The 22,752-nt window shown below is 37.2% G+C and overlaps 1 protein-coding gene across 3 annotated transcripts in view; it reads left to right on the top strand.

Annotated features, from left to right (window-relative positions):
* The window catches only part of TDRD3 (tudor domain containing 3), a 98,311-nt gene that overhangs the window by 32,745 nt on the left and 42,814 nt on the right, over positions 1–22,752 (top strand). The window contains exons 1-5 of one of the 3 annotated variants that reach the window (XM_031614493.2): positions 916–1,811; positions 5,132–5,216; positions 6,535–6,600; positions 19,982–20,142; positions 22,563–22,704. In XM_031614493.2, coding sequence (XP_031470353.2) covers positions 1,708–1,811; positions 5,132–5,216; positions 6,535–6,600; positions 19,982–20,142; positions 22,563–22,704 — 558 coding nt within the window. In that variant the 5' untranslated portion in view covers positions 916–1,707. Of the gene's footprint in view, positions 1–915; positions 1,812–5,131; positions 5,217–6,534; positions 6,601–19,981; positions 20,143–22,562; positions 22,705–22,752 lie in introns of those variants that run through there. The other 2 variants (XM_031614501.2, XM_031614511.2) reach the window with 2 other exon arrangements.

The raw sequence follows: 22,752 nt of genomic DNA, 5'->3' as shown, positions 1-22,752 counted from the left end.
ATTTAAACATTGTTAAATTCCTGCATGCATACACGCACATTTGCTTGCACATGAAGTACTTGATCCAGCAGTACAGTGCAGGCAAGCACAAATATGCATTTATCTTTGGTAAAAGAATTTTTTTAATGCTTCAGATGCAGGTGGTTATAGTGTGGCAGTAACAAATCTGTCTGATTAGGGCATGTCGGGTGTAATTTATTCCTGATGAGGTAAAGCAGAAGGTAAAATAACATGGCTAGAGACATATTTGAGGCTAGTACTACAGAATTACAGCCCCCAACAATGGGAAATATCAGAGAGGAGAGTGTGGGTGTCTGATGGTTGCATTCAAACGTGGACTATTAGGTTGATGTCACAGTTGATATGGAGGAGCAGTGGGAAAACAGCTTGCAGTGTTACCACTCTAATATGTTTTGTTAGGAGGAATTGCCAGAATTTGTTTTTCTTAGGAGCTAATAGAGAACATTTTGACAGAAAAATTACAGATCTGGATTTATAAGTGAATGGTTAGCACAAAATGCTGATTTGTTACTAGTAACTTCCTCCTAATAATACTGCCAATGCAGTGTCTCATTCAGAAATGTAAGAACAGGTTCCTTCTGTTTAAAAAGGAGTTGCTCTTCTGACAAAAGCTGTTGCTAAGAGGATTGTGCTGCTACATTTCTCAGATGAGCGAAGCTGGGTGTGTAGGGGAGGAATAGATGAGACAAATATCTCTCGGATTCCAGCAAATATAATGTGGAAGAATTGCAGGAGAGAAGCATTTATTTTCCTTTCTCTTCTGGTCTACTCTCCCAAGAGAATGATCCGCTGATAAACATCTCAAACTTACGAGGCAGCTTGGAGCCCATTTGGTTGTAAACCGATTTTATTTCTTATTTTTTAATTTGTATTAATGTTCCAAGGCTGCAAAATCCCTGTGTGACTCATAGAGCATTACTTCGTATAATTCCTTTGAAATCGATACAGTTGTCTGATTACTTCAGTTTATAACCTCTGAGATTGTTCAACTCTAGTGAGTATTTTTTTCCTTAGAAACCAAAAGTTCTTGCAATTAATGCTGTTACAGTTACCAGCTTTTAGAAGTTCAGTGACTTATGTGCACACACACATGCAGTTTCCTCAGAAACAACATAGAATCATAGAATGGCTTAGGTTTTAAGGGACCTTAAGCTCATCCAGTTCCAACCCTGTGCTGTGGGTAGAGTTACCACCAACCAGCTCAGGCTGTCCAAGGCCCTATCCAACCTAACTTTGAATGCTTCCAGGATGGAGCATCTACAACCTCCCTGGGTAGCCTGTTCCAATGCCACACCACCCTCTAAATGAAAAAAATTCACGCTGACAACTAGTAGTGTAGTATTAGGATGTTTAAGCACATCATGGATAAAGCCAAAAAACATGCTCCCAGTTGGAAGCTAGTTGCCTTCTTTGAAGCCTTTCACTTGCAGGATATCATGTAGGATATTGCTATTTGCATTACATGTTCAGAAAATAATTTGTTTCATTGCATAAGAAGGTGCTGGTCAGCTGCTACTTTGTCTTTTGCTTCTTTACTGAGCTTGGCTTTTCTCACCCGTTTATTTCTTTGTTTATCTACTTTCTCCTTAAGAGATGTGCATAAAATTCTGACTTGTTTGTTTATTGGAAACACAAATGGAAATTTGTTGATTGTGACAGCACAGTGTTCCTGTGCTGGATTGTTCCATGTGGCCCCTCTCCCTCCCTGTTCAAAGAAGAGAGAGAAGCTTGGGATGGAGATGTACAGAACAAAATCTATCTAGGGCACTGAATCTGTACGGTGCTGCCAGGTATGTCTTGGGGATTCTGAGTTCATGAGCAGGTTCCAGCAGTGTAATCTAGATCATGGACAGCTTAGGAGTGCTTCCCACCTCTTAGCGGTAGGAATCATGTTGGATTAGTATAATGGGATCTCTTTGTAGTTCACCTTTCATTATCTAGGGTTACAGTAGGTCATGGTATCTTGCAAAATGTGCAGAAAAGCTAATGTAGGTGCTGTGAGGCACTTGAATGACTGTAATGCAGGTGCTCAGCTCCAGGGCTCCTCCTGAGGAGATTTTCTCTGATTTTGGTTTTGGTTCAGGGTCAGATTTTCTTCTTTTATTTAATACAGGGGAAAAAAAAAAGAATGAAGTGGTCTTTTGCTGTGTGCTGTACCTTCAGCACATCGCATACCCTTATTAAGAACAGAAAGAAGAAGGAACTTTCAGTTTAGCAAAGGAATTTCAGACCTTATGCCAGCTAAAGAGATAATTTGGCCTATCATAGCTCCCATTTCATACTTGAAAAATGTTTTCTCTGTACAGATGTTTTTATTTTAGAAGAAATTTCTTAGAATTATTGGTGCTTTTTTTTTTTTTTTTCCCATAAATGCATTGTGGACCTGTAGCAGGAAATGTTCATAACTAAAACTTAGATAGTTATTACAGCAGGCAGTATAGACAATAAGGAGAACAAATTCACTTATTTTAAGGAACTTTCTGCAGAGTTTTGAAAAAAATCTGTATATTGATTAGGAATACTACTTGTATGAAGCAGCAAGAGGGTTAGATGGTTAAAACATCAAGTTAGCTTGACATGCACTCATTCCAGGCTTCTGCCTGGTTAGAAGAAATGTGTGTTTTGGTTCCTTCTGGGAGTAGAGTGTTTTCTAATCTCAATTCTTCACTCAGCTCCTGACCGTTTCTAATGATTGCTTCACTTATGTGTCCTGTTACACAGAAGCGCCACTTAAGAAGTTACTGGAAAGCTCTGTTTTGTTTTCTTCGGGTATTTTTTTTTTTTTTTTAAATTTGATTTTGATTTTATTTTGATTTTTTTTTTTAATTTTAATTTGAAGACTACTTTAAAAACTACTAATCATGTTTTTTGCTGGAAAGCTGTAGCTGTAGTGTTTGCTTAGATCAAGCCATCAGGTGCCCTCAAATGGCATTTCATTATTGTCACTCCTGTAACGTGGATGGAGATTTCAGTCTGGTGCACAATGTTTCTCTTAAGTGCTGTTTGCTGAAATTAATTGACTTATATTAATAAGTCAAAAAAGAAAAACCTTTTTCAATGTGTATATGTGTATTTATCATTTTGTCTCAAACCCTCTGATCAAGTATTCAGAGGGTGGTGTCGCACTGGAACAGGTTGCCTGAGGAAGTCGTGGATGCCCCACTCTGGAGACATTCAAGGCCAGGCTGGATGTGGCTCTGGGCAGCCTGGTCTGGTGGTTGGCGACCCTGCGCATAGCAGGGGATTGAAACTAGATGGTCATTGTGATTCTTTTCAACCCAAGCCTTTCTGTGATTCTGTGAAGTAGTGAGACAAACGAAACTATGAAATTTTATCGGCTGTGTTTCAGCCTTCACTTTTAAGTGAGAAATGGAAACATGACTCAGCAGTGAGTTTTATGGTAGCAGAAGTAATCGATTTTATCCTATCTAGGGAAAATTTAATTCTGGATCAGATTGTTGTTTACTCGCTCTCTAAAAATATTTTTTCCTGCTGATAAATGTTAGTGCTTGCATCTCAATACTACACTGTGCAGCTCATAATGGAATTGCAGTTCTGCTAGTTTCAGCAGAACTGAAGAATTAGTTAATTTGCACAAGAGGAGGAATGTTTCCACAACTTGTCTGAAATTCAGCTTGTGGGGTTTATATTCCACCCACTCCTGATACAACTGATTCTCAGCTTTATACTTAAGATTACAGAAGGTAGACTTGCAGATTTTATTACATTTCTCTTTATGGAAACCTTACTGGTGTAATTAAACCACAGCTGAGGCCCCAGGTGTGTAGTGCTGTGCATAGGATATACCTGTTCTTGTTTCCTCTGGTAGGGAGGGGGAATTCTGTTCTACTTAACATTCTGATTCCAGCTAATGAATCTGAGAATTCCAAGTGGGAATTACCACTTGAATCTTCACAGGTGGTGATACCCAAGCTCAGAGGCACTCAACTGAGAAATCCACATTTCTATGTGGACTAACAAATCCTGCCACCTTATTCTCTAGTGTGTATGCTCTGTATCAAAAAACAGGATTGTTTCTTTCACATTCTAAATGTTTTTTTTTTTTTTTTTTTTTTTTTTTTTGAGTTCTGATCCCTCAGGATTTGCTAGATGTTGGTGTCTGACTTGAACAGCTACACTGCTATCAAGTGTCTGGGTTAGAGTACAACTGGGATCATTAATTAGTCTGGCAACACTGTCAGGGCAATATTCATGTTAGCTGAGACAGAATTAAGAAGGTGTATCGAGTCTGCTTTCCTTCAAATCTTTACATGATTTTATTTTACACTTGGGAATTATTTTCTTTAAATATTTCTTTAAATGCTCTGGAATACTTACACTTTAATAATCTTTTTTAATGGTTATTTATTTTTTGAGGAATAATGGTTTCTTGTTAGGTAATTAGTACAGGAATGTATGTTCTGTGTTTCAGATTCAATATCTGGCAATTATCAGTGTAATGATTGCTGTTGATGTTTTTAAAGAAAAGGCAGAACTGTGCGGATAAAGCAGATTGCCATCTACATGGGAATGAAAGCTGAGGCTTGGAGTGAGAAATAGGAGGCAAATTGAGTAACAAATGTCACAGTTTCTAACTACTCAAGTAAAAATTACATTCTCCCTAAGTGTTTTTGAACATGAGAATGCGTCAGCCCTTCTAAATTGATTATGCACATCCTTTCAATGGATTATCATCCTTAATTGTCAGGTGAACAAATTCATTGCGTGCTTACAGAATTTTGGCAGGAAGGTGGTGATCCTGGACTGCCATTGTGAAGATCTTAAATGTTGTTTCCAAAGATTTCTGAAGTTGTTTGCCACATTTGACTCTTGGGGTATGTGGTGATACAAATCCACTTTTGTAAATTATTTTGTAACTTAGACAAGCAAGAAGAAAGTTTGTAGGATGACAATATAATATTGCTCCTCCTTCAAGTGTTTGAGTGCATCCTCTCGCCCTTTAGAAACTGATGTAGTTGTTTGTGTTGTTTTTTTTTTCCTTCCTATGCTTCACTGACATAGAAAATGCATACTAAAAATTACAGAATGGATATTCACCTATTACATAAACCATATGATATTCTTATATGTCTGTTTTTTTCTTTAACAGGTATCTTTCAGATGAAGGAATTGAAACTTGCATAAATTCATCCGAGAAAGTCAATACGAATGACATTATCCTAGTTGCACTTAATGTAAGTTATGATTGTGAACTTTTTTTCTGACATCACACTGAAAACTATATATCTAATGGCTCAGGTGGAAGTCTATGACTCTAATTAAATACATTGTTGTCTATGTGATTTACGTAAAGGACAAAGCACCTTTCTCCTTCCCAGCATGTATGAATTATTTCTGAAGTTCATTTGGAAATGACACCTAGTCCAACCTGAAGCCTAGTAGGGAGAAAAATGAGTATAATTTGCAGTTGGAAGATATTTCTGTGTTTAGGAAATGTAAATCTGAAGTTGAAGTATAAGCAATACTTATAATGAAATCAGAAGTGCTGTGTATGGATGTGAGTATGAAATGACACTGCAAAATATGAACTTGCTAGGATGAGTAAAACACCCTTACTTAAATTAACTTCTGGGTATGCAATTCTTTAAAGCCTGTTCAAGCAAACGTTGAGTTTCTTACGATGTGTACTTAGTTATATAACTACAAACACTTGCTTGAATTACTGTAGATATGTTAGTTTAGTAATTATTTTTGCCTATAAGGAAATAAACAAGTAAATGTGTTGTATTTCCAGCTTGTCTGATAGATAATCAAGATAAACCAGAAACGTTATGCAAGTACTCAAAGCCAATCTTAATGGGTTATCAATATTTTTGTCATTAAGACAGTTGTTGTTTAAATGCCCAGATTGTTTCCTGTTGGTTAAGTAGAAATACCGTTGTGTTTTGAAAGGCAGGATAAAAGTGAGTTTAGATTGCACTTCCTAAAAATTCTAACACCTAACACCTCTCATTGGCTGTTAAAAGTCAAAAGAAACCAACTGATGTTTTTTTGTGAATTGCTTGAATAGGAATGAAATAAATGTAGACGTGTGCCTTCAGTTCTTCAAATGCTTTTATTTTGTATAAGATCTTGCAAAGGGTTTGTACAAGTTCTGTCTCCTTCCTTGTTGCTGTGGTTGCAAAGCATCTTTCTGGAGACTTGTCAAATTCTGTATGAATATGGATTATTGCAGGGACAGTTCAAAGGAAGTTGTGTGCTGTTCAGATGTAAATAACAGGCAAGTGACAGATCGGTTTCTTTGGGTGGGCTCAGATTGAAAACCAAGTGTACTTTCTTATTACTCTGTGGCTATATTGTGCAATAGAAAGTAATATGAACATTCATCTTCTCTTTTACAATATTCGCTCTGAACGTCTGTAGGGTATCCTAATTGTTGGGATAATAGAAGAAATGCCCTTCTTTTTCTTGTTTTATGATTTGTGATTCTTTTTTTTTTTTGAAACAGGATATTTTAGATTTATGTTCTGTTGTCTTCTCTATTAATTTCAGACAGATTTAAGAACGATTGGCAAGAAATTCCTCCCTAGTGACATCAATGGTGGAAAGGTGGAAAAGGTAGGTGATGTGAACTTCACTTCTCTTGTGATTTCTATGTGATATCTGTGCTGCATTAGTCTCTTTTTGGCATTATTTAATGTGCAATTGAAGCCAATATTTGAGGATAAATATGTTAACATATTAGTTTGCCTGCTAGAACTATATAAAGAGAGGAGTCATCTTTAGTTCTAAATTTTGAAGTGCTTAAACAGATGTGACTAATCATAGCAGCTTCCTTTATCACTCAGAATTTAACCTGTTGGATCTTGAGTTAGTATTGAAAGTGACTTGTTCTTTTATTTTTCTTATTCACTCCTGTGAGAACAACAAAGCATGTTAGGCATAAAGCAAAGTAGCTGTGTGATTATGATACATAATGATATATGTTGATGCTGCCCTGAATTATCCACTGATATACATGATTAAGCCTATAAACTTTGTTGTTGTGTATCCAATAGTCTGTCTCTATGGATAATCCATGTCAGATGATACACTGCCTTATAATCTACATAATATTTTTGTTTTCTAATCATGTTCCAGATTTTTTACTTGTATTGTATGTTTAGGTAATTCTTAAGTTTTGACCGCACTGGTGTGTTCTTCCTGTGTTCTTCCTAAAATTCAGTTAACAGATAGCATAAATCAAGGAATTTTATTTTAAAGGTAGTGGTAATTCTCTGCTAAAGTAGTTATTCCTATCTTCCAAATATTTATGGCCTATATTGATGATGTGAAATTTCTTGAGAAACAGATTTCGTTACTGTTGAAATTGAGTATAGCAGTAAATCAAAGCAGAATTATTTTAAGACAACGAGCTTGATGAGTGAGACTGTTAAGATCTGTCCACATGTATTTTTTCTGATGATACTGTTGTCTGAACAGAGTGATGACTGATGTAACTTTAGCCTCTGTAACAACGAGAGAGCATCATTATCAGCTATGGAAAAAGTCACTTGAAAGATACCATATAGTGGGATAGAGATAGTGTTCAGTCAGACAGCAGTCTGTGCATGAAACTCATTATATAAGTAACTTGCTAGGAAAAGTTTTATTAATTATATTATTTCTTACTGTGTTGGACTATGTTGTTGCATTGTTTTCTTATCAGTTGCTTGAGTTTTACTGAAATTTGCGTGTTAGATCATTTAATATGACTAATTCTAAATGCGTTTACTTAAGTACTTCAGAAAGGCCAAATGCAAGTTCCTGTACCTGGGCTGGAGCAATCCCAAGCACAAATGCAGACTGGGCAGAGAATAGATAGTGAGCAAACCTGAGGATAAGGATTTGTGGTTGTTAGTGGATGAAAAGCTCAACGTGAGCCAGCAGTGTTCACTGACAGCCCAGAGGGCGAAGTATATCCTGCATTGCAGTCTGAAGAAGCATGGCCAACAGGTTGAGGGGGGTGATTCTCCCCCTCTGTTCCACTCATAGGACCCCTACCTATAGTGCTGTTTTCAATACTTGGGCCTCTAGCACAGGAAGGCCATGGAGCTGTTTGAATCAAAAGGAGGGATGAAGAGGATGGTCAGATGTATGGAGCCCCTCTCCTATAGAGGCAGGCTGGGAGAGTTGGAGTTATTCAGTGTGGAAAAAAGAGAAGGTTCCAGGATGACTTGATAGTGTACTTCCATTACCAAAATGGATATACAAGACTGTTGGTGAGATTCTTTCTCCAACAGGTGTAATGATAGGGCAAGGAGGGGACAGTTTTAATTTAAAAAACGGCAGATTTAGATTAGATATTAGGTGGAAGTTTTTTACTTTAAAGGGTGATGAGGCACAGGAACAGGCTGTCCAGAGAAGTTGTGGATGCCTTATCCTTGGAGATGTTCAAAGTCAGGTTGGATGTGGTCCTGGGCAGCCTCATCTAGTGGATCTCAATGTTGTCCATAGATGGGTAGTTAGAACTAGAATCATAGAATCATAGAACCACAAGGTTGGAAAGGACCTACAAGATCATCTAGTCCAACAGTCCTCCCATTACCACTGCTACCACAAGCACTAAACCATATCTCGTAGCTCCTCATCCAGATGCCTCTTGAACGCTGCCAGGGACAGCGACTCCACCACCTCCCTGGGCAGCCATTCCAGTGCCTGACCACTCTCTGAGAGAAAAAGTTCTTCCTTACGTCTAATCTAAACCTCCTCTAGTACAACTTGCGGCCATTTCCTAGGGTTCTGTTGGTTGACTGGGAGAAGAGGCCAGACCCTTTTTCATCAAGGAAGTTATAGAGTGCAATGAGGTCTCCCCTGAGCCTCCTCTTCTCCAGACTAAACAATCCCAGCTCCCTCAGCTGCTCCTCATAACACTTGTGCTGCAGACCCCTCACCAGTTTTGTTGCCCTTCTCTGGACACGCTTTTGGCCAAAGTGCGGGACCTGTTGAACCTCGTTCCATTCACCTCAGCCCAGTGATCCAGCTTATCTAGGTCCTTCTGAAGGGCCTCCCTACCTTCAGGCAGATTGACACCACCTCCCAGCTTTGTGTCGTCTGCAAACTTACTGAGGGTACACTCAATCCCTTCATCTATGTCACCAATAAAGATATTAAACAAGATGGGCCCCAGTACCAACCCCTGGGAGACACACTTGTAATGGGTCACCAGCTGGGCTTAACTCCTTTAACCACTACCTGTTGGGCCCAGACCTCTGGCCAGTTCCTTACCCAAAGAAGAGTATATCTGTCCAGGCCATGAGCAGCCGGTTTCCCCAGAAGAATCCTGTGAGAGACCGTGTGAAAGGCTTTGCTGAAGTCTAGGTAGACTACATCAACAGCCTTTCCTTCATCTACCAGTCTGGTCATACAGTTGTAGGAGGTGAGGTTGGTCAAGCACAACCTGCCTTTCACAAACCATGCTGGCTGGGCCTAATCCCCTGGACACCACGCACGTGCTGTGTGATCTCACCCAAGTTCATTTGCTCCATAACTTTTCCTGGTACCAAGGTCAGGCTGACAGGCTTGTAGTTCCCCGGATCCTCCTTAAGGCCCTTCTTGTAGATGGAAGTCACATCGGCAAGCGTTCAATCCTCTGGGACCTCTCCAGTTAACCCGGAGCGCTGGTAGATGGCTGAGAGTGGCTAGCCAATCGCCCCCACCATCTCCCTCAGCACCCTAGGATGAAGCCTGTCCAATCTCATGGACTTGTGACAGTCCAGGTGGAGGAGTAGTTCTTTGTCTCTGCCTGAATCACCGGGAGTGTGTTCTGCGTAGCAGAACTAGATGATCTCTAAGGTCCTTTCCAACCCAAGCCATTCAGTGATAAATGTAATTCTCAAAATATTTATGTTGGGTGTGTGATAATGCTTACCTTGCTTTGTTTTGGTTCTGAAATATGGTTTCAGTTCAAGTAAGTTAATAATAGTGGTGTTGCTTTTTTTTAAAAGAGGTTTGTTTCAGTACTACACAGTTTCTTTAGACATAGGAGTTCAGTTTTCATTAATCAATTGAGAGTATATCTAGTAACTTGCTCATTTCCTTCAGAGAGGATATTTTCTGCATTTCCATTGTTACATTGTTCAAGTGGACAGTTGAAGGTGAAACTGTCATTTTTTTTACTCAGAGCTGACTATGTATTCGAATCTACTTAGTCTTTAAAATGTTTATTGTTTCTCAGCTGAAACTAGGGAGGTTACTATTTTTGCCAGTTGTCTCTACAAAAACAAAAACAAAGGATTTGCACATGAAGGCTGTGGTTGTTAGTGCTTTGAGATATCTGTGAGACAGAGTTAACTTTTCACAGGAAAAATCTTGTGTGTTTACATGCAAAAGTATTGTTATAGTTTGTAGAATTGTACACTGAAGAAATGAACGATGACCTAGTGAAAATATGAAAACTAGATTCCAGTGTAATTTCTAAGGATCTCTTGAACGTGTTGCTCTCTTTCAACATGCATTTTGCAGTGGGTTGCTGTGGATTCTCTTGAGTATCTTCAGTTTTGTTATTCTGAAAATTGTAACAGTTTATATGCAACACTGACAATTTTCAAAAAGCTTATGGAACAACTTGTTTTAAACAGTCTACTGGCCTTTTTTGTTTGTGTACTTTGTGTTTTCGTGTGGTCACCTTCACTGTTCTGTTTTTCATGTAGTACTAAGCTAATCTGATTTTATCAAGATAAGTTTGTACAGTTTCATGGATTTTGAGTATATCTTGCTCGACAGCTAACCAGTTGTTCATAAAACATAATAGAAGTATGAATCAAATCAGAACATGGAAAAGTACATTAGAACTTACAAAGGTGGTTGAAGTTCTAAATTGTCGTCATTTTTATTTCTTGTAATATTAAGAAATTGAGAACCTAAATTCAAGCTGTAGTATTATTTATTCTGTGCTATTGAAAACAGAGTTTTTCCCCTGTAATAAAAACGTAAGTTATACTGAAGTCTTTTTTAAATTATTATTTTGGAGAAATGTGAAAACAAGCTCCAAGAAACCAGTGCCATTCAATTGATTACTAATAGAAAAAAAAAAAAAAAAAGCTTTGTAATAGTTTGTGTATTTACTTCAGTGTAGCTGTTCAAGATAGGAAATGCGTATGGTGTCTTGTAGTCATAGGACCAGTCAAAACAGTTTTGAAGTTCACTTACTTACATTATCCAGAGCTCCAGAATTGGATGCTGCATTGATAAATGGTCTGTTCACCTAATGGTACTCCTTTAGAATTCAATTTAGAATGGACTTTTTTCATTAGCATTTTTGACTAAGAAAATAATTTTAAGTGTTGCAGACATGGAAAATACTGGAAATAAAGGTTTTTTTTTTTTTTTTTTTTTTTTTAATCTGTGTTTTGTAGTGCTTCAAGTCGGATAAGGTGTAAAGCAAGTCACTGCATTTAGATGACAGGACTAATGTGCTGTTGTTGTCAAACACACTGGAAATCATGACTTTTCATTAGATTGTTGGGAAAACTATGCTTGGAAACGTTGATTTTTTTTTTGAAACACTGTTTTAGAAAATGAGTGTAACATGATTTCTGTTGATTTAACTTGAGCTAGAGGATAGGTAACTAATACATGAATCAACAGGCTTGTAGTTTATGGTTGTCCAATGTATGTTCAGAAGTGAAGTTGTCCCATTATAAAAGAAATGTGTGATAATAATAAATATAATAAAGAGAGGATTATCTGTTTTTATTCCTAGCTTGATACTTTTCCTCCATTCTCAATATGGATATAATACTGACATCTGTGGCACAATAAGGAAGTGTGCATGAAAGTTGTGATTACTGTATTTAAATGCAGTGCAGCCAAATGAGGTTAGAAGTTTTGCATCCTGAATTCTGAAACCTGGCCTGTGAAACCACAGGTTTGATAACAGATAGTTGGTCGTTGGGATTATTTTGAAAGAAGATGTGTCTTAGTTAAAACAAAACAACATTAAAAAAGAGGAAAATAAGCAATAAAAGAAAACTGCTTCATTAAGGAACAGTTAACGGATTTATCTGGTGCTTTGTTCTTGATAAGTTGATTAAATGACTGATTGAGGAGTTAGGTGTTTTCTTGAGGTGGGAAATCTGAAAATGCTTGATGCAGTTCATCCAAGGAAATTCTGTGCAATGACAGGTGAACAAGGAGTGACTACTAGACCTCTGAGGCAAATCAAAGAACTTGTATACAAGAACATGAACAAAAAGTGCTGTTGAATGTAACGACAGATAACTGGTAGGGCTAGGAGGATTACTAGTCTTTCAAGTTTTGGAACAGCTGTTGTGTCTTATTTCTAATATTGCTAAAATATGTAAGTAAAATTTATGAGTTGTACCAAATTAAGGTGTCATTTCCCATACAAAATTAACTACAGAAAGAATTAGGTGATCTTAGAAATGTACATGGATAAAACATGAAGTTGCATATTTTGGACTGATAGCCTTGCTGTAGACTTGGAACTCTCTCACTTAAGAAGGAATGCAGAGAAGAGAAATTTAGTTATAGAAGTTGTTGCATGTAAATAATGCAATGTTGCCTGTGATAAGGAAAATGAAATTAAGATGTATTCTGAGGCATTGCTGAAAGTGTTGTAACTGTTGATTGTATATTTCTGTTAATTATTTTTAAGAAGGAAAAATTCAGGTGTTGGAAGGACAAGGGAGTATTACTAGGGAAAATGGGAAGTGGAGAGGAATATATGTTTCCAGGTATTAAGTTTGGAATCAAGAAGAAGATACATAGTTTGTAAGCCCATCAGAAGGGAGGAAATTATAAAATGGGAATAAGATTATTTTAAATTAGAGAATAGTTGTCTGTAGAAAAATTGATTTAAACCAGTTGTCAAGAAATCTGGTTAAAAACTGAGGACATGTACTTGATAATTGCCAGAGCAATAGAATCCTCTGTCTTTTCCCTCTAGCAATTATTAAGACTTTTTAAAAAGTCCATTGATGGAGATGGAGGGCTAGGTAACAGGATTGAATGCTGTAGGGAATCCACTTCAAACTTGTAAAAAGAAAGCTTGTTTGATTCGAGGTACTTCTGTATCCCACTTTTTCAGGTAATTGAGAGAGATCAGTGGTTATTTATATGGCTTTCAATTTCAGTAATAAAGAATGAAAATAAAAACTGTGGGAAAGAGCTTTTTTATTATTATTTTTTTCCATTGATGATTCATGACAACAGAGTCCTTATTTGCATCCATTGCTAAGTTCAGTTCTAGTTGGGCCTTCTCCTTCCTGACCTCATTCTTACACAGCCTAGCAGTATCCATATACTCTTCACAGGGTACTTGTCTCTGCTTCCACTGCCTGTGTATTTTCTTCTTGTTCTTTGGTTTGACCAGCAGATCCTCATTCAGCTATGCTGATCTTTTGCCTTTCTTTTTTGACTTCCTACACCTGGGGATGGAGATCTCTTGTGCCCTAAGGAAAGCTTCCTTAAAGGTCTTCTAGCTCTGCTCTGCTCCCTTGTTGCTGAGGACAGATTCCCAAGGGATTTTATTGTTTTGCTGTCTTCCTGAAGAACTGGAAGTTGGCTTTCCTAAATTTGAACTTCATAATTTTATATTTCTCACATCCTTCAGGAATGTGAACTCCACCATTACATGATCACTATAGCCCAGGCAGATCCCATTGTGATGTTACCAATCAATTCATTTGTGTTGGTGAGCAACAGGTCCAGCATTGTGTCTCCCTCTGGTGAGGCTGCCTATTGACTGAAGAAATTACCCTCAAAGCATTTCAGGAGCCTTCTGGATCACCTACAGCTCACCATGATACTTTTCCAGCAGATGTCAGGGGGGTGAAGAAGCCTTCATTTGAGGTGCCTCCTGTAGCTGGAGGAAAAAGGCTTCCTCAACAGAGACTATGCTTGATCAGGTGGCCTGTACTAGACAGCAACCACAGGCCTTCCTTTGTTGACTTGTTCACTTAACTCTTACCCCCATAGCCTTTCGACTTCTCATGGCTATTTTTTAGGGGCAGCTCTACACACTCTGTTCCTTCCTCGATGTAGAGGGCAGTGCCTTCTCCGCTCCTTGCTCACCTGTCCCTTCTGAGCAGCTTGTAGTTGTTGATAGCTGCACTCCAGTTGGGCAAATCATCCCACCAGGTTTTAGTAATGGCTACCATGTCATGTTGTGGTGGCTTGGTTGGGACAGGAGTGACTTGTTTATATAATCTGTTGGTAGAAAGTAGTCATTTGTGGTTCAGAAACGCTTCAGAAGGGAGCAAAAACTACGTGCTATAGTTATTCCTCTGATCCGAAACTTCTATCAGCATTATGTATCTGTATCTAAAGAATGTACGATCTATTTTCCATCTGGAAAGTATATTTTGTAGTATAAATGCAGTAGGCAAATATTTTTAGAAAATGTATGGGTACTTGACCATCATAGGTGATTGTCATTAATGCATGAAAATATTTTATCACTCATTTACATCAGTTCTGTATGGCTTTAAAAAAATCTATATTACCAGCACTAACCACAAGATGGCCATATTTGCATAGGATTTTAAAAAGCTGAACATTCATTTCCATCTAAATGACTGTATACCATGAACATTTGTGAAGTATTTTAAGTGGAATAAAGATGCAAGGAGGCCTTATAAAAAGTTAGAATATGTAATCTAGCAATGATGCTACATTTACTTCATTTTCTTTTTAGGTATGTGTTCCATTACAATTTAAGCATTAATTCCTCAAGTGTTCAGAAAGAAAGCATTTCTCTGATCAGTGAAATCCTGAGCGCTGATAAGTTGATATTAAACAGTTAAAGCATAACGTGTCACCTATCCTAATTATTCTTTGAAGATGCTCATAAGCTTCCTGGTTACATCAGTATAACTAACTAAACAGTGCTTAGTTGCCTTCTGCCATCTCTTTGTGGATGTCTGTTGGTTTCCTGCAGCCTTTTTTACTGTAAGGTATGATTGGATTTGTTATTTCAATTACAACTGATTTCCATTAAGTTCCAGTCTTGAGATGCTTGCATTTACTGCCCAATGCTATATCAGATGTCCTGCTATTTGAAGCTCTGTATGTAAAAAATATTCTACATATTCTTTTCCATGACTTTTTTTTTTCCAATGGGAGTGATTTTGACAAGGCATTCTGTCAATGCATGCGGTAATGCTGATGGATCAAACAGAGTAATAGTCATTTTAGAGTTTTGTCAACTTTAGGTAAGCTCTTGCCTCAAATACTCCTAATGCCTGTTTCAGGAGCTTTAAAGTGTCATGTTTCCACTCATATTCTTGAGGAGAAGGTATATAGTGCTGTCTGTAATTGGTTAAACGTTTCTAAAAGGTTGAGCTTTTGTTTTCAGATCATGCTGAGTATGTCAAAACAGTGCTTCTAGGAAAGCAGTGTCTTGAAAACAATAGAATACTATTTAGTTGTTATATCGGTATAAATCATTAGGTACCTATTGGGCATTGTTTTAAATGTTACCCCTATAACTTTGGGATCAGAAGGAACTGATTTATTAAAATATTATGTTCTACTACAATCATAGTACTTTGGCAAGTCAGTGTGCTACTGGATGTTCTGTTATACTATCTTGATCTGGAACATCTCTTTTTTTTTTTTTCTACGGGATCAAGCTATTACTTCCATGCTATTTGTGTGCATTAGTATTCTAACTGGCCCTGTGGCCAGTGTAAGGATTTTTCAAAGACAACTGGTATTAAATACTTACTTCAAGGATTTGCTGGAAACATTATTGGTTTGTTCTACATAGTTTTTCCAGCTACTGATGAAGTAGCCCCCTCCAGTCAGTGTGTAGATTTTTGGTTTTTTTTCCCCCCTGAACATTATGTGAGATCCTTATGCTTAGCCATGTTGAAGAAACTTCTCAACTAACTGTATGTGAGTGAAGTGTCTTTCTGGACTCAATTCAATTACAATACTAGAGTGCATTTTATCCTTGTGGATATTTGCGTACTCTGTTTTTTGTTTATTTTTCTATATAAGAGTCATGTATGTTCTTGAATTAGCATTGCTGGGTTTTATGGATAAATAAGGAGTGGTATGGTGGTATGATGTTTCATACCACGTGTCTATGAAATATAAGCTGAGGAAATTTAAGCTTTGTCTAAACATGGTTTTCTTGATAAATGGCTCTCTAAATAAATAAATACGCAATGATGAAGGCATTGCAAGGTGGACTGAAGTTTACTTCTGAGTGTGGTTTTTGACAAATGTTTCACATAAGGTCTCAATTGAATGAAAAAAAAAAGGCCATTACTGAGGTTAGTCAGTAACATCAATGAGAAGGGCAATGAACTGAAATAGGGAAGCTGATATGCTGTTAAAAAAAAAAAAAAAAAAAGCAACTCAAAACAAACAAAAGAACTCACCACCACCAGGAAATGGGATCCTGTCATCTTTGTGCATTCTGGATTACTGGTACTTGATTTTAATACAGTCTGTTGTAGAAAACAGTAGCTTACTCTTGAAATTCATTATCACCTCTGTTAATGTACATGCCTAATTTTTGCAATTCAATTTCAAATTGAATTAATTAAACCTCAACTTCCAGATGTTTCTTTTGTCTCTTTCTCCTGTTTCAAGTTTGTGTTCTGTCTTACCTAATAGTTTTCACAGATAGTATGAATATTGTAATGACGTTATATAGTATAATGCCATATATAGTATAAGATGATATTCTATTTTTCATCTTGAAATGCTAACCAGATTATTCATAATGGGATTAATAATGGCTAAAGCCAGACCTCATTCCCTAGTTTATTTTACTTACATTTTGTACTCTTGACTTATTTGCATCCTTTAGATTTAGCCATTGAAAGCTGTTTATACACCTAGTGGTCTGGCATTAAAAATGCAATTTATTTAGTTTTATACTTATTTCTCTTGTCTTTAATGCAAGGACATCTGAAGTGTGTTTCACATCATTTTAGCCTTAATATGCATGTTATTACTTGTCCAGTCAGTAAATGTTTTTGAAGTGAATGTTTACTTGTATTCAGTCCCATATTATTTAGGTGATGCCTTCATTCTTATGTTCCAGGTAGTACAGTTTAGTTTGCTGTTTCTTTGAAATTTTAGAAAATTATTTTATGAGAATTGCATATTTTTCATTTCTACATTAGAAGTTAGCTGAAGTGCTAAGAGAGAAAAGTCTGTGGCTTGAAGGAGCTGTGATCGAGCACAGCTGAGTGATCTAGGGAGGTTTTAGTGTTGGATTGATGAATGTCAAAATGGCACCGTCAGAGTCTAGCTGTTACTGGGTTTGATGAGACTCTTTAGCATACTCAGCAAGATCCAGCTACTTGGAATTTTAACTATTAAATAGCTTTTCTGTGTAATTTTAACTTGGTAAAGTTAAAATGATTTCTACAGGGTGAGTAATGCTGATTCTTTAAAGTAGTCTACAGGGTGACCTAGCATAAGTTGATGATCAGAGGGCTGGGAGTACCTATCCTACAAAGACAGGCTGAGGGAGCTGGGTTTGTTCAGCCTGAAGAAGAGAAGGCTCTGGGGAGAACTCGTTATGGTCTCAAATCTTAAAGAGGGCTTTTAAGAAGAAGGTAAATCAGTGTTTTACGTGGGTAGATAGTGATAGAACAAGGGGGAATGGTTTTAAACTGAAAGAGGGCAGATCTAGATTAGATGTCAGATGTAAATATTTCACTGAGAGGATTCTGAGGTGCTGGAACAGGCTGCACATAGAAGTTGTGGAATATTCCTCCCTGGAGGTGCTCAGGGCTGGGCTGGATAAGGCCCTGGGCATCCTGATCTAGTATGCGACTTAATGACCATCAACTCTGCCCGCAAAGGGATTGGTAGTAGATGATGCTTGAGCTTCCTTGCAGCCCAAGCCATTCTATGATTCTGGATTCACCTACTGTCTTGTGATGGTGTTTCTTGTTCTGCGGAAAGACTAGCTTTATTTTCTGCCATCATTATATGATCTCATAAGATTATATGAGAACTGAAATATCAACTGAGATGAATTGAGACTGGGAAATGGGGAAGCTCTATAATCCTGTTAAAGTCCAAAAAATTGTTTTGTCGTTAATATAGGATGTATTTAAGAAAACCACATGCTTCTATTCTTCTTTTGCACCTGTTTTTTTTGTAATAACATGATTTTCTTTGTTAAAGAAGCAGACACCATTGTCTAAGCTCAACAAATGTGCAGCTGTGCTTTATTGTAATGCATGCCTGACACAGTAGATAAGAAAACCTGAATTTATTTGCATACATATTCATAGCCTAGCCTTCATTTCTTTGCACTCTGGATTTCTAAGGAGTCTATCAAGCAGTTGTTAAAAAACAAAAGCAAGCATCCAGATCTAAAATTTTCTTTTTCCTGTCTGTATGATTTCATGCTTTAAGAATATTCCAGTTCAGCTGTCCTTCCTTGTCTTTGCATCCTTTAAGGGAAGAAATTGAGGAAATGTGTATTTTTCATCTTTTCTTCTCTCTTGGGTGCTAAAGCAACAGATTTTTTCAGTTTTATTTCTCAGAGGAATCAGATAGGACCCTACTTCCCCACAAAGTGAAGGAATAGGAAAAAAAAACATCTTGACTATTTATTCAGCTGTATGCAAGAAAGTAGTTTTTAATTTCCTTTTTTTGTTGGTTACGTAAGTTATGTCATATATAGAAGTATATACTGCACTTTCAGGTAACCAAGAATCTCTCATGTCCCTTGAGGTTATTAGGTGTTCCTAGTTGGTGTTTACAAAATGGTTTTACTTGAAATACTGTAATTGCAGTAAGTCTTCAATGCTGCTTGTTTTTTAATTTAGAACACTTTGTCTATGAAAACTGGTGGTACACCATGTAAGATCTTACCTGAACTCCACATTATTTAGAAAAGACAATATTTGTTTACTGTTATTGTTTTGTTTTGCTTTTCATTTTTATTTATTTTTTTTGTCCCTTTCCCTCATCCCCCCTCATCATAGAATCATAGAACGGCCTGGGTTGAAAAGGACCACAGTGATCATCTAGTTTCAACCCTCCTGCCATGTGCAGGGTTGCCAGCTACCAGACCAGGCTGCCCAGAGCCACATCCAGCCTGGCCTTGAATGCCTCCAGGGATGGGGTATCCACAACCTCCTTGGGCAACTTGTTCCAGTACATCACCAACTTATGTGTGAAAAACTTTTTCCTAGTATCTAACCTAAACCTCCCCCGTCTCAGTTTAAAATCATTCCCCCTTGTCCTATCACTATCCACCCTTGTAAACAACCATTCCCCCTTGTGTTTATATGCTTCCTTCAATTACTGGAAGGCCACAATGAGGTCTCCTTGGAGCTTTCTCCAAGCTAAACAATCCTAGTTTGCTCAATCTTTCCTCATAGGAGAGGAGCTCCAGCCCTCTGATCATCTTAGTGGCCCTCCTCTGGGCCACTCCAAGAGCTCCACATCCTTCCTGTACTAGGGGCCCCAGGCCTGGATGCAGTACTGCAGATGGGGCTTTGCAAGAGCTGAGTAGAGGGGGACAATCACCTCTTTCTCCCTGCTGGCCACCCTTTCTTTAATGCAGCCCAGAGTACAGTTGGCCTTCCAGGCTGCAAGTGCACACTGCTGGCTCATATCAAGCTTCTTGTCCACCAGGACCCCCAAATCCTTCTCCATAGGGCTGCTCTCAAGGAGATCTTCCCTCAGTTTGTACAAGCACCTGGGATTGCCCCAACTGCACTTGGTCTTATTGAACCTCATTAGGTTTTCAAGGACTTCCCCATAAGTCTTTCCTTAAGTTCTTTTCCATAGTTAGTATTGCAGATACGTATGAAATATTGCAGCTGTTTCTCAGAAAAAAAAAACATTTTTGTCATGTTTTACAACATACAGTATGAATGATAGGTATTGTAAGTGACTGTGATAAAATTGCACTTCACTTTGCCTGGGGGCAAAGTTAGTATGGCTTGGTATCGTAGTGTGTTTGCTTCATGGTGTTAACATTTTTTTCTTTTCTGTTTTGCACATGTAGCTGGAAGGGCCATGTGTTCTGCAAATACAGAAAATACGCAATGTTTCTGCACCAAAGGATAATGAAGAATCTCAGGCTGCACCCAGAATGTTACGTTTACAGATGACTGATGGACATACAAGCTGCACAGCTATAGAATACAATAGCATGTCAAAAATAAGGTGAGCGACTTTCTTTTCAAAGTTTTGCTTTCATACTTAAATGCCCTAAAAATAATGGAATTAGAAATATATAAGGAAAGAAAGCTGTTTTTTGATGGAAAAATTGGACTGCAAAAGATTTAATTTGATTATATTATCTTGTCTATCTCTCTTGATCTTTTTCTTTACTGTTTTCTTCTAATTTAAAAATTAATTTAGTTTTGCTATCTGTTCTCTGTGTTAGCAGAAAACTTGCATGTTCTGCTGCATCTGTTGCATTTGAAACCCCAATGAAAGAAAGTCTAACGTTAAGTTGTAGCACAGCAGTAGAGTTCTACCTCTCTATATTAAATAAAATCGAACCAAAACAACACCTCATTCATTTCTGTGTATGCCGGCTTTTTTATGAGATACTGATTTGTCCTCCAGCTCTACCCAGGTGATACTTAGGATGATAAGTAACCTCCAGACTAAAGAAACATTAACAAATGTAAAATTAATGACAAAATCTGGTGGAGATGCATGAAACTAGTGAATACTTCAGGCAGTCATAGTTTTTGGTTTATTCTTGTTTCCTTCTCAGATTTTTTTTAATGTACAAGAGAACCTTAAATGTCACCTGTGAAGGTGGAATTACAATACAATTTATGAAATTTATGGAATTTACAATTACAAATACGGAATTTATGCTAAAGTACATAGTGCAAGAAAGAGAATTTTTGCAGCTGTCTGGTGGGTCAGACTTAACAAGGCAAGCAGGTTTTTCAGTGTGTATGAACCTGAGCCAAATTTCCATTTTTAGCATGTATTTTGTCTGACTTGGTAGTGAGCATGTCACAGGCCTGATGCACTGAAGTTCATGCAGCTAGTGATGCTTTTCCCTGACCAAGATTTTAACTTAGGCTGCTTTTGTAAGGTGTTTGGTTTTTTTTTTATTTTATTTTATTTTATTTTATTTTATTTTTTTTTTAGTTTTGGTTGTTTTTTTACCAGTTAAAAATAAAATACAAATGAACTGAGTATGGGAATTTCTTGATATTTGGTCATTAAGACACTGAAAACGATTTCCAGTGCATAGTCTCTGGAGTTATGGTCTATTTTACTCTTAATTCCAGATTAGTTTGGTTTAAGATCATCTTCCTGTGTCTTCTTCTGTTGCACAGAACCTTTATGCTTTGTTTTTATATGTCTCCTTTTACTGTTCAACTGTTCCTTCTGAGTAAGAGCTACCCTGCAGTTTAGAGTAATGCTGTTTTAAAAGTCAGCATTTAATAATACTTCAGTTTTAGCTTAGCAATCACAATTTAGAATATCTCATTCCAATATGAATATCAAAAGAGCAGAAAAGGGAGGCAAACACTTCTGTGTGAATAGATTCTAGATCATACTATACATAAACAGCCAGTTGAAGACCTAATCTGAAAGCTTTTTAGGTAAGATCTCCAAAACATCACAGCTCATCACTTTGTGTAGTAATGATATAAACTTTTCCATTTTTTTTCTTTGCTTCTATCAGAACATTAAAGAAAATCCATTAATACTGCTGAGGTTGAAGTCGCTAGAACTAAAATTGGCTGACTCCACTGTGATTGTTCCTAAGTATGTGGCATTGTTCTGTAATTGCAGTGATATCTTTACGATATTTTGAAGAGGTTACTGTCTCCTATTTGAAAAGTTATAATTGACTCTGTCCTCTTTTGTGTCTTGCAATAAAAATCATTCTTTCCAGATTTTGCTGCTTGTCATATCTTTCAGTTAGGAGATGGAAATGAGCGATTCTTTTATGCATCTGCTGTTGTTCTTATAGGATGGATTCAAATGCAAAGAAGATAGGTATCTACTTGCGGGAGCTGTCCGCAAAGAATCTCTATCTGATTTTAAATCAAAGAATAATGAAAGAAGAAGCACCACAAGGTGCATAGTCTGTATTTATTCTGGAACAGTCCTGGCTGTTAGTAGTGTATAGAAGGTGTCTTTTCTAACTACTTTTTTTTTTTCTTCTAAGTTAAATGTCTGAAACAAATGAGTTGATTAAGCATCTAGAAATCTTCTGTTGCTCAACTATAAATGAGTACTAGGGTTAGGAAACTTATACTTAGACATCTGACTTTGAGACATCTTTTGTAGGGTAGGCAAATCACATCCTTAGTTTGGTACTGTTAAATTGCATTTTAACCAAACAGATCATTTGCAAACATTCATCTCTCTTAGAATGTAATTTGCAATATGGCATCTTTGTATAATGAGTGGGAAGTGTTCCAGAAAAGCTATTGAAAACTGCTGTGTGAACTGAAGGAAGTATTGTGAAGGTTTTTGATACTAATCATTTATAATGGAATATGACAATGCTGAAAGTATAATAGGAGTATAGTTTTCCAGGCTTTTGATGTTAGAATATTAAATAACATGTTTGAAATACTTGATTTCGTTTCTGCTTCTAGCTTGAACACTCCACCTGGAACAAAAATTAAACTTTCTGGAATTATTGAAGTAAGAAATGGATTCTTGCTGCTGGATGATAGTAACACTGCAGTTCTCGGAGGTGAAGTGGAGCATCTTATAGAAAAGTGGGAATTACAAAGGGTGAGGTAACACTGCTGGAAATGCTTTGTTTTACAGGATTCAAATTGC

The sequence above is a fragment of the Phasianus colchicus genome, chromosome 1 (assembly GCF_987193195.1).
Source record: "Phasianus colchicus chromosome 1, bPhaCol1.hap1.1, whole genome shotgun sequence".
Taxonomy (NCBI): Eukaryota; Metazoa; Chordata; class Aves; order Galliformes; family Phasianidae; genus Phasianus; species Phasianus colchicus.
Note: the sequence above shows the minus strand (reverse complement) of the source record. Positions and strands in the feature narration are given on the sequence as shown.